We start from the raw sequence: 12,447 nt of genomic DNA, 5'->3' as shown, positions 1-12,447 counted from the left end.
ATTTTCCTCCAAATAAACTTCAATCTGCAGAATACTTCTCAATGTTTTCCTTAGCTTGCTAAGAAACTTTGAACTTCTTGGTGTAAGAATGAAGAAACAAGGAAGGCATTTGTAATGAAGTTGATTTCACAATTAGAAACACGTAAATACTATCCAACTCACGTTTCTAAATTCAACTTAAATCTTGGGAAAGTATCTCATTCAATTTTGAGTTGTGTTGTCATCTCTTTGAGTTCGAAAATCTTCTACTTGTGCAAGTTTCTAAATTGGATTCAGTCCATAAAGATCACCTCAATCTGCAAATATCTTCTTTCCAATTTTAATTCATAGTTCCAACTCAAGTTTCCATTTTGATTTCCAGGCTCATTGATCTTCGAATATCTCTTTTTCAACTTTCTAATTTAGTTAGGAGTTCAAATTTTAGGAAGATTTGATGACATCACTTAGCATTTGAATTTGATTTTGAACTTTCTGTTGACTTTGTTTGACTTCCAAGAGTAGGGCGGAGTTTTGAGGCTTCAACTTCATGCTTTGGGCGGAGTTTTATGACTTCTATCATCATGTTTGTTTGCTTGCCTTAAACTTCATTCATCCCATTCATAGGGTGGACTTTTGAAGGCTCTCCCCTTGGGCGGACTTTTGAAACCATCTTCAAGGGCGGACTCTCATGAGACATCAAGGAGGGCGGACTTTGAAGACCACTCTACAACTTCAAGGAGGGCGGAGTTTAGGAAGGACACCATCATGGGCGGACTTTGATGCTACCTCAAGCAAGGTGGACTTTGGGCATCTCTCCATAGGGCGGAGTTTAGACATCTCTACATGGGTGGACTTTCTTCACCTCTCAATGGCATCATCATACCTTGGCTAAGCAGACTAAGAGACCTCAACCAAGACAGAGTTTTTGAAGCACCTCATGGTGGACTTTAGAGTGACCTCAACGCATGGCGGAGTTTTATACTCCCTCCAAATGGCGGAGTTTTTGAGACCTCTCCAACATGGCAGACTTTTGAGTGTTGGCCATCAAGGTGGACTTTGAACATCCCTCCATGGCGGACTTTAGGCACCTCTCCAACATGGCGGACTTTTGATCATCCCCATCATAGGACGGAGTTTGAAGCCTTCATCCCATAGGGCGGAGTTTTATGACCTCCCCACCAAGCATGGCGGACTTTGAAGACACCTCCATTGCTAGCATCTTGGGGAGTTTTCATCACCTGCCATAACACTCAACATCATCCATTAGCCAGACTTACGAAAATTTCAAAATTTCATAATTTTACCAATTTTAACTAGATTGACTTGAAATTTGAAATCCACACTCAGGGAAACCATCTGAAGCATCATGACCCCTAAAATGTAGGAACTTAGCTTTTTAGGTCAAAACTTGGAAATTTTCGGTCGCGATCGAAGCAGGTCAGTGGTATTAGTGCAAACCCTAGGTCCCCACTTTGAAAAAGCAAAAAGCAGGCATCCCTAAAAAATAGGGAAAACTTTCTAAAAATAGCCATATCGGGGATTGGGCTAAAATGCCAAAAACGAAACTTCCTAAAAAATAGGAAAAAACAAAAAAGAAAACTTTCTAAAAATAGAAAGTTGTTCAAATTCGTTCAAATCAATTGCGTTCTTCGTCCTTTGGCCTTTCTAGGCACTTTGATGGTATCCGGACTCTGGGATTACTTGGCTTGCAAAAACTAACTTTCAATCTCTATGACTCGAACCATTCAAAACTGAGCAAGGCTTGGCAAAACTGAAGCAGAAGACCACGGGACACTAATAAAAACCCTAGAAAGCAGGAAAAGAGAGGGTCCCCATTTGCAATGGGGCGATGTGTGAAAAAGGTCACAACAGAGCGTTTTATTGCAACTTTACAGTGACGAATGCTCATCATTTTCCTTTTGATCCACACGTGGATGACCTGATGATGCGTAGGTGTGGATTGGCTCAGGAATTAAATCATCCATTGTGGGATGAAGGGTTGCCATCTATAGAAGATGCGTCTAGAGGCTGCAAGTACTTGATTCAGATGGTTGCAAGAATTATTTGCAGGGGCACCAGTCAGTTTTCCATCATACTGATGTGTATCTGACATGGTTGGTCACTCTTATCTCATCAAGATTTCATACGGATACATGGTTACAAGGTGATTATGGTGTCAGTAGCTGCAAGCTGGATTACTTGTCGAGTCAGCACATCTGTGGGAGTCTAGAAGAGGTGAGAGATAGTTCTGGAGTTGCAGATACCTTTAGCGATTTGTATCTCTTCATAGCAGATGGATGTGAGTGTAGTTTGCTTTGGGACCCGAGTGATGACATGGTTAGCACTATAGTTTGGGTGGGTTCCATTGGTTGGCTTCACCACTTCTGGCATGGTGAAGATGAGATTAGAGTTGAGAAGCAAGAGTCTGAGGATCTACGTGGCAGGCTTCTATTCGAGGTTTGGGATCTTTTGGGTGCATCACAATTTCGGACAGAGCTCACAGAGGAGTTTATGGGTGTGCACATGATGCCGAACACGTACATTTTTACTTTTGACCCTCATGTGTGTGACCTTTTTCAGATGCACAGTTCAGTGGCGCAGGTGTTGGACAATGTGTATGACAACTCACTTTGCACAGTTTTGGGAAGCGAGTTTGGTCAACCTTTCGAGTTGCTTTTTTTAAGATGTTCATTCCTGCAGCACCTATTGTTGAGTTCCTCCACCATTTCTAGCATGGTGACATGATTGTGTCAGTTTGGCAGGGTCTATTGGCTGTATTGATGGTATCATTGCAGGAACTGGTCACTGATGATAAGGACAATACATGGTTCTACTCGTGGGATCCTGGTGGAGTTGTGGGATCTCTTCAGGTTGTGTACAGTGAGTCTTTTGTTGAGAGATTGCTTGGGGACAAGCAATTTCAGGGAGGGCGGACTGTAATGTCCCCATTTTTATGAGTATTAGACTCATAGTGAGATTAGCCTATTATCTTGACCCTCATAGGCTAATAAGGTTGGATAGAGGGTCCTTTAAGGGATGCAACTTCCTCAGTAGTCAGAACTATGAGGATTGGTATCATCTCTAGTGTTCAGAGTGCTTTAGTTTGGTCTTCGTTTGGCATCATTCGGACATCATTTGCTCTACTTACTATTTTTGGTAAGTTTTGGGATGTTAGAGATGGACCCCTGCTATTTTTAGTAAAGGGGGTATGATCATATGCAGTCTCCTCATGTTAGCTTCTAGTTCAGATGGCATTCGAAAATACAGAGTATTCATGGAGATATTATTGTTTAATTGGTTCAATTAAACATTAATTATTTGGAGATTATATTATTAAGTTATTAAATGACTTTATATTATAAAGCACTAAAATGAGGGTCTATTTATCATGAGAAGGGGGCCAAGTTTATTAATAATTTATGAGCACATAACCCAAGGTTTAATTACATTATTGATACCAATGAAATATTATAACATTTTAATGTTAATTAAAATGTTTTTTTGGAGGAAATATAAGTGTGCAAAAGGAATCGAACTTCATTATGTGATTGGAGTTTTTGATTGAAGCTTCTCTAGAGCATTGAAGTGTAGAATACCAAGGGTTTCTGCAGGAATCAAGGTTCTTCGACATTGGAGAGTGTGGCTTCTTCATTGTAATAGCATATAGAGGGTGTGTGATATCATCGGATTATGCTTGTGAGAGTTGGCTTCATTCAGGAGTCAATATTGAGCTGATTGGAGGGTTTATTTCAGAGTTTGTTGGCAGATTGAAAGGGATTATATTCAGAGATTTATTTGCTGCTACAATGCGCTACAGTACCCATGAATAGTAAATCGCTACAGTACTAATGCATTTTAGAAGAGTTAATCTACATAAATTCAAAGGGGTTTGAAGAACGATTTCAGATTGTTGGAGGCTACATTTATTATTGTTAGTACCACTCATTGGCACGTGGGAATTACATGTATGTATGACAAGTGTTTGTGTTAATGACAACTGTTGTAAGTGCATTTTGGTCTTTTAGAATGCATGTCAAATGTTCATAGAAATGTCTAACAGCTGTAGATGCATATCGATTTCAGTCACGCATTGTCATTGAAAGGTTAGTGGTAGGTGTTACATTTCATTCTCATTTAGTTTCAGACTTTGATATATGTCCTTTTGAGTTCAATGAATGCATATTATCATCTCTTAAATCAGAATATCAAAAAGAAACCACAATCAGCAAGTACAAAAGTTTCATGACAAGTCTTTGACAATATTCCTTGAGCATTTAAATCAGAAATTTCTCAATCAGATTTGGCAAGGGATATTACATGCTTGAATGTGGTGTGCTAAATAGGTCTCCTTGTCTTGTAATGATTACAGACAGAAATGAATAATTTCATTAAGAATACTTGAGGCAAGCATGTTATCCTTCTTTTGTTGTTTTAGTGACATTTGCTTATATGGTTTGAATTGCACAAACATCCAATTCACTACTTCAAAATTAATAGAATATTAAAATATGTTAATTTTAGTATTAATGCTCATTCAGTGTACATTCTATTTTAGAAAGATCGTCTTCGATCTTCTCAGCAGTTTCTTTTTAGAAACTTGCTATTCTTGTAAATAGCTTGTATTATTTATGAGCGTTTTGCTCATTCTGATTATTCAATCGATTCTTTGAAATCCATATGCTTTTGCATCTGTATTATGGTATCAGAGCAACAGGAGGAATTTTTTCGAAAATTTTTTAATCCTAATTTCCAATTAGTGGAAATTTTCGAAATTATTCTTTTAAAAAAATTTTCAAAGTTTTTTTCTGGCTTCTGGGCGGGATCATCGTTTTTTTTGGCGTCGTGTTTTACTGCGCGAAGCTGCAGGATTGTCGCGTTTTTTCGCGACCTGTGTTCGTCCTCAGTTCGTGGTTCGTGGTTCGTGGTTCCCGGCGCCGCGACCTGTTCCCGGCGTCATCCACCCGCAACCTCTTCCCGCGACCTGCAACAAACGTGTTCCCGTGACCTGTTCGGCAACCTTTGTTATTTCTCTTGATCGCGCGGGTTCTGTTCGGCTCTGTGCACGAGTGCAGGCTTCGGCGTCGTCACCTCCAGCGGCGCCACCTGCAACTCGTTTTTTTTTCTGCACTCTCGCATGGAAACAAACCTTGCCTATCGTCATTTTCTGTCTGCAACTCGTCATTTTCTGTCTGCAAACCATGGCCCCGACCTCTGCAAACTTCGATTGAAGTTCTTACCTCCAGTTTTTATCGAAGTTCAGTTTTTTTTTTTGCAGATTTGTGGTGGGTTTTTCAAACCCTAATCTGGGTGGTTGTTCATTTTTTCTGGGTGCCTCGATTTTCGTGCCTCGATTTTCGAGCCCGCGAATCCAGATTTTGACAGGAGAATCCTTCTGGGTTTTTTGCACACTTTTCTGGGTTGTTGGATTTTTCTGGGTCAGCCAGGAATTTTTCTTGGGAAACGTGCAAATGGCTTCTCTCACCAATCTGATGTTAGAAGGCAGTCAACGCTTTAATGGTCACAACTACAACATCTGGAAACAGCGTATGTTGACCATTTTTGAATATAGGCATCTTGACCAGCTTGTTTTGGGCAAAGAACTCAGTCCTGGTACACCTGGTGCAGATCAAGATAAGTTTGATGAACGCAATCGGGAGGCAGTCATGCTTCTCAAACTCTCAGTAACTGATGATCAGTTACCACAGATTCCTTCCGGCAAGACAGCTTCTGACATCTGGAAGCATCTGAAGGAATTGCATGAGACATCTGACAAGAGCCGAGCATTCTTTCTGAAGAATCAGTTGTTCTCCATTATGATGGATGAACGTATGTCCTTACAGGAACACCTCACGAGGATTAAGGACATTCGAGATCAACTCAAAGCTATTGGTCGGACTATGGAGGAAGAAGACATGGTTGTAATCACTTTAAAAAGTCTTCCGAAATCGTATGAACACTTCATTGAAACCCTCAATATTACTTCCACTAATGTTGATCTGAAGTTTTCAGAACTGTGCACCAAACTTCTACAGCAGGATCGCTGGAAACAGCAATTTGGTAGTAGTACTACATCAGCCTCCTCGGAAAATGCCTTCACAACTCAATCCTTTCAGAAGGATAAAGGCAAATTTCAGTCCTCTCAGTCTTCTCAGCAGAAAGGCTCTTCTTAGACACAGGATGGAGCTAAGAAGAAAAAATGTGCAGTGCAATTACTGTCACAAGTACGGCCATATGAAGAAAGATTGCCGTCAGAGGCTCGCTTCTGAACAAAAGAAGCAGGGAGGGTCACACCAGAAGGCGCATGTTGCGGAACATTCCGAGCAGAAGGAGTCCACCTTTTATGCTTTTATGGCTAAGAGGTCTTTAGATCATGCCAGGTCTTCTGCTTGGTACATCGATTCTGGTGCATCACGTCACTTTTCTCATCGGCGTGACTGGTTTACAGACTTCTCACCTTTCAGTGATTCCGTTGTATTTGGCGGAGGTGAGGAGTATACAGTTGTTGGCAGAGGCACTGTTCAGATACAGTCTGGTGGCAGGACTCTCCTTTTTCTGAATGTGTATTATGTTCTTGGAATGGAACTTAATCTGCTCTCTGTCAGCCAGATTATGAGGAATTCTCCTCAACTAGATGTGGTGTTCAGTGCTCACAAGTGCTCCATCATTGATCGGGAGACTCGTCTTACTGTTGCTGTTGGTCTAGAGGATCATGGCCTATATAGGCTCCTTGACACTGGTGATTCTCCTGAAGTGGCTCTGGCAGCTCGTGTTTCTCCTCTTAGCACTTTGTGGCATCAGAGATATGGACATCTCAACATTCAGTATCTCTCTCAGCTGTCTCGGGAGGGACTTGTTTCAGGGTTACCTGATATTCAGACTCAGCATCTTGGAGTATGCGGCACCTGTCAAGCTGGCAAACAGCATCGGACTTCATTCCCACATGGAAAGTCTTGGCGCGCATCTAAGGTACTTCAATTACTTCATGTTGATATTTGTGGTCCTATGAATACATCTTCTGTTACTGGTTGCAAATATTTTTTGCTTATTGTAGATGATTTTAGTAGAAAGATGTGGGTGTACTTTCTTAAACATAAATCAGATGTATTTAGTATCTTTCAGAAGTTTAAGTCCTTTGTTGAAAAAGAGTCTGGACAAAGTATCATTACTCTTAGGACAGATAACGGGGGGGAATTTTGTTCTTCTGCATTCTCCAACTTCTGTGATACCCATGGCATCAAACGCCAGTTGACTACACCCTACACTCATCAGCAAAACAGTGTTGTCGAGCGTCGCAATCGTATGGTTGTTGAGATGGCTCGTTCTATGTTACAACACAGGAGTGTTCCGAATAAGTATTGGGCTGAAGCAGTATTTACTGCTGTCTACCTTCTTAACCGCTCTCCTACTTAGGCTGTTAAGGGGAAGACTCCAGAAGAGGTTTGGTCTGGTCGGAAGCCTCAGATCAGCCACCTGAAGGTTTTTGGCTTTGTTGCCTATGTTTGGATTCCAGATGCTAAGCGCTCCAAGTTGGATTCCAAAAGTCAGAAACTCATGATGACAGGATACAGTGATCACCATAAGGCCTACAGACTGATAGATATAGACACTGAACGTCTTATCTTCAGTCGTGATGTTGTATTTGATGAAGACAGAGGATTCTTTCAGTCCCCTTCTTCTGAGCAGAATTCTGAGGATCAGCCTCACAGTGTTCTTATTCCATTAGGTTCGCCTGATGGGAGGGATGATGCAGAATCTATTTTCGATGATGCACTACCTGAGTTCCCTCCGGAGAATAATCCTTCTCTTGCTGCTCCTGTTCCTGATCCTGAGCCTCTTCCAGCTCTTCCAGATGTTAGCACTTCTACTCTCCGGCCTAAATGGTGGGCCAAGACCATTGGTGATCTCAGGGATACTGAGCTCATTGAGGGTAGAACCTCCCGTAATAAGAGCAAACAGCAGCATACAGTCAATTTTGCTCTCATGGCTAACATACATAGTGTTTTTGAACCTCAGACATATTCAGAGGCTAAAGGTATACCTGAGTGGGAACAGGCTATGGAAGCTGAGTTCCAGAGTCTTCAGAAGAATCACACTTGGGCCCTTTCTGATCTTCCTTCAGGGAAGAAGCCCATTAGCTGCAAATGGGTGTACAAAGTAAAATACAAAGCTGATGGAACCCTAGACAAGTATAAGGCTCGTCTTGTTGCTCGTGGGTTCTCACAGAAAGAAGGCATTGACTACGAGGAGACTTTTGCTCCTACAGCCAAAATGAGTACCATATGGCTCGTTCTTGCCTTGGCAGCCCAGTTCAGTTGGAAAGTCCATCAGATGGACGTAAAGAGTGCCTTTTTGAATGGTGACTTACAGGTAGAAGTCTACATGACGCAACCCCCAGGATTCAAGGTTGCTGGTCAAGAACAGAAGGTCTGTAGACTAGTCAAAGCACTCTATGGTCTGAAACAAGCTCCTCGGGCTTGGTACATGAAAATTGATAAGTACCTGACAGATCATGGCTTTCGGCGGAGTCCATCTGATGCAAACCTGTATATCAAGTATACTAGTAATGATATTCTGTTTGTGGTTGTCTATGTGGATGACTTAATCATTACTGGCAGTTCAGCACATTTGATCACTGGGATCAAACAGGATTTGTGCCACACTTTTGATATGACAGATTTGGGACTTCTACATTACTGCTTAGGAGTTGAAGTCTGGCAGACTGAGACCAGTATCTTTCTCTCTCAGTCCAAGTATGCTAGAAGTCTTGTGGACAGGTTCAGAATGCAGGATTGCAAACCTGCCTCTACTCCTATGGAACCCGGGCTCAAACTTTCAGCTCAGTCATCCTCACCAGTTGTGGATGAATCTCTGTTCAGGCAACTAGTGGGCAGCCTCATCTATCTTACTGCTACTAGACCTGACATCAGTTTTGCAGTGAGCTACATTTCACGCTTCATGACAGCTCCCAAGGCTGATCATTGGTTAGCAGCGAAGCGTGTGCTGCATTATGTGAGTGGCACTTCTGATTATGGACTTCTGTACACTCGGAGTTCTGATCCTATACTCAGTGGTTACACAGATTTTGACTGGGCAGGTTCGGTTGATGACCGTAAGTCTACAGCAGGGTATGTGTTTAGTTTGGGATCTGGTGCTGTCACATGGACTAGTAAGAAGCAGCAGGCAGTGGCTCTCTCCTCGACAAAAGCAGAGTATTGGGGAGCAGTTAAGGCATCTTGTGAGGCGGTTTGGCTTCGGCGAATGCTTGCGGATATGCATGTCTCCCAGGCAGGTCCTACTCCCTTGTTCTGTGATAATCAGGGAGTGCTCAAACTCGCCAAGAATCCAGTCTTCCATGAAAGAACCAAGCATGTGGAAACGCATTGTCACTATATTCGACAGCTGGTTGAAGACGGATCCATCCAGTTGCTGTATGTTCCTACCTCGGAGCAGCCAACAGACATATTCACCAAGCCCCTTGGTCCTGATAAATTTGTAAAATTCAGGGGGTCTATAGGTGTAGTTAATAGATTGAGCATTAAGGGAGGGTAATAGAATATTAAAATATGTTAATTTTAGTATTAATGCTCATTCAGTGTACATTCTATTTTAGAAAGATCGTCTTCGATCTTCTCAGCAGTTTCTTTTTAGAAACTTGCTATTCTTGTAAATAGCTTGTATTATTTATGAGCGTTTTGCTCATTCTGATTATTCAATCGATTCTTTGAAATCCATATGCTTTTGCATCTGTATTAAAAATTTCTCACTAAGGTGTTGATTTTCTTGTTGCTTCATTCTGTTTTGTATTATTGCCAAGTTTTCCCTGAGACTAGCAAATACTACTTGTTGATGGTGAATGTGTTTTTCAGTTGTTTAGACCTTTGAGTGTGTTTGCAATGAAGAGGTGATTAATGGTGGATGACATCCATACATTGCAAAAAATGGAGACATTTTGAATGTACTATAAAAAGAAGTGCTTTACCACCATTCTGCTAGTGGCAGCCATTGCATTCGTCTCTCTTGTTTATCCAAAGAAAAACATTGAAGATAGTCCTCCAAGCACTTGTTGACCACCTTGGGCTGTCTATCTAATGGGGGATGATAGTATCATGATACAATGAACTACAAACCCACTGAGTGCCTAATGTGAATACATCAGCATTGGTTTTTTTCTTTGCCTTGCAAAGCGAAAATTACTCACATTTTGGTGTTTTGAGGTTGTTTTTGACGCAAAAGGCTTTGGTGACACCAAACCCAAGTTTTTGAGTCGGATTTGCTGACCTTTTGGTGAGTTCTCACCAAAAAATTGGCAGTCCTTGCCAGAAAATTGGTGAGTACAACTGGCATGTAAATCACACAATTACTTGTTTTCAATTTTACTCAGCAAGTATGCCATCTATGGGCTGGACCATTGAAATGCTCTGGCATCAAGTAGATGTAAAACAAGGTTGTGAATTTCCTTTGAATAGCTTAGGTTATATTATTGTCATGTTGTTTTGAGACAAAATATTGAAAGAAGGTTATGCATTTCAGTGGCAACCCGATAATAAACAAATGGGATTCAAGCAACAAGCCAATTACAGTGGTGGCAATGAAGAAAGGGAAAAAACTGATGGTTTTACTTGGGACTCCCCTCGTGACATTATAAAGTCTCATGCTATATAATAGATTTTTCATTTTAGCTTCATAGAGAAAATCTTTAATTTTGTATTCAACCTCTATATGCAGCAGCACAGATTATGCTCACAAGATTTGGCACCACAACACAAGTGTAAAGAAGTATAGCATTAACAAAATTCATCACCAAAACATAACTGTGAAGAAGTATATTTGGCACCAAAACATGTAAAGAAGTGTAACATATGACTGAAGATTTGGTGCAAATATTGCAATGTTATTGTAGATGTCATCTTCAAGATACATTCTTTTCTCCCAAAAAAATTCATTGATGCTCTGCAAATATTTTAGAAGGCATTTAATCATTTTCATTAATTAGTGACTAGTAATCATGAAGTTAATTGTGTAGAAATTTTGATTAACGTGTCAAATGTGCAGGTGTGGTGTGATTCAGGATATCCTCGGTTGGTCCAAATGCCAGCAGAAATAGCTTTAACAGGGAAAATAAGCAAGCACTGTGCATGCCTCAAAGAGGATGAACTCAATAGACCAGGGGTGGAGTTGTATGTAGGTTGTGATCCTTTGGCATCTCTTTGCAAACTTTAAAGGATTTATTGCATTTCTCAACTGATCTTGTGGGACCAAAAGAATATTTGGAATTTGATATTTCTCTCCATACTCGAGACCTAAATTGGTCTTGCTTACATTCTGTTGGTGTCACTTTTGAATGTAGTCTCATTACATGGGCAAGACCATAGGAGCAATGTTCATAAAATGTGCCTACTACATTGGGCCTGAGTTATATATGACACAAATAAGTGAATTGAGTGGTATGTCATCTTTCACTGAGGGTTACAGAAAGTGTGTCATCTTTCACTGAATTGAGTGCCTACTACATTGGGCCTGAGGGTACAAACTAGAAAGTCACTTTCTTTAGCGCTTTTCAATTACATAGTTTTAAATGAGAATGAGAAAGTCGCTGTTGTGGCTTCACATAAATATTAAAAATGAATTCAATTACACAATTCTTTTGTAAAGCGGATGTGTTTAACCAACACTGCCAGATTTGACTGACGTGGAGTAGCAAATATGACCACATTTAATGGCCTAGGAGTGTTTTAAGGCCTTTTACTACTATGGCATGAAGTGAATTTTTAAACAATTGTCTAATTAGAGAAGCAAACAATTATTTAAGTAAGGATGCTTTGAAACTGGAAGCTAAGCCAAGTCAGTCGAACCCTGAAGTGCAAAATAGAAATGGAAATGATTGAGTTTATCCATGAAATATTAAGTTACTGCACAACAATACTAGACTTATTAATCTCAAGATGTCTAATGGTGGTGACTAAAACCACACCAATGAATCTTCAACATTTCATTTGCATCTCAGTATGATGGTTATCTTGTTAACATCTCTTGTCTCAGTTTCATAGATTTTAGGCTTAGCACTAATGCATCGTGCACATCTTTCATATGCAAATTCTGAATATAAATGCAACTACATATTCTGAGTTGCAAATTGTGATCTTGTGGTTGTGGCTCGGATTTTGTTATTATTTGATTAGTCACCATGTCACAAGTTAAAAGAGGATAGGACACTGACTAGAAATGAAATGATAATTATGTTCACCTTTGGGATTTTGATAATGTAGTTAACTCTTACATGTCAGAAGATCTATAGGATAGAACATCCAATTGCATCTTTCATAAGCATTGTGTGCAAATAAGGATACAGATTAATTTTCGCTATTATTTTTTATTAAAGGGTAAATAGGTTTTAATCGGCTCCTTAAAAATTGATATTATTAGTACCAGGGAAGTGGTTTAAATTGCTCCAGCTTTGATGGTATACAA

General features: G+C 40.3%; 1 protein-coding gene across 1 annotated transcript in view; it reads left to right on the top strand.

Annotated features, from left to right (window-relative positions):
* The window catches only part of LOC131033779 (membrane-associated progesterone-binding protein 4), a 71,731-nt gene extending 60,066 nt beyond the window's left edge, over positions 1-11,665 (top strand). The window contains exon 8 of the mRNA XM_057965069.2: positions 11,032-11,665. Within this exon, the coding sequence (XP_057821052.2) occupies positions 11,032-11,199 (168 nt within the window). The 3' untranslated portion in view covers positions 11,200-11,665. The remainder of the gene's footprint in view (positions 1-11,031) is intronic.
* The last annotated feature ends 782 nt before the right edge of the window (positions 11,666-12,447 follow it).

Source organism: Cryptomeria japonica, chromosome 3 (assembly GCF_030272615.1).
Source record: "Cryptomeria japonica chromosome 3, Sugi_1.0, whole genome shotgun sequence".
In the NCBI taxonomy this organism is placed as follows: Eukaryota; Viridiplantae; Streptophyta; class Pinopsida; order Cupressales; family Cupressaceae; genus Cryptomeria; species Cryptomeria japonica.
The sequence above is the reverse complement of the archived record's forward strand: the minus strand, read 5'-3'. Positions and strand labels throughout refer to the sequence as shown.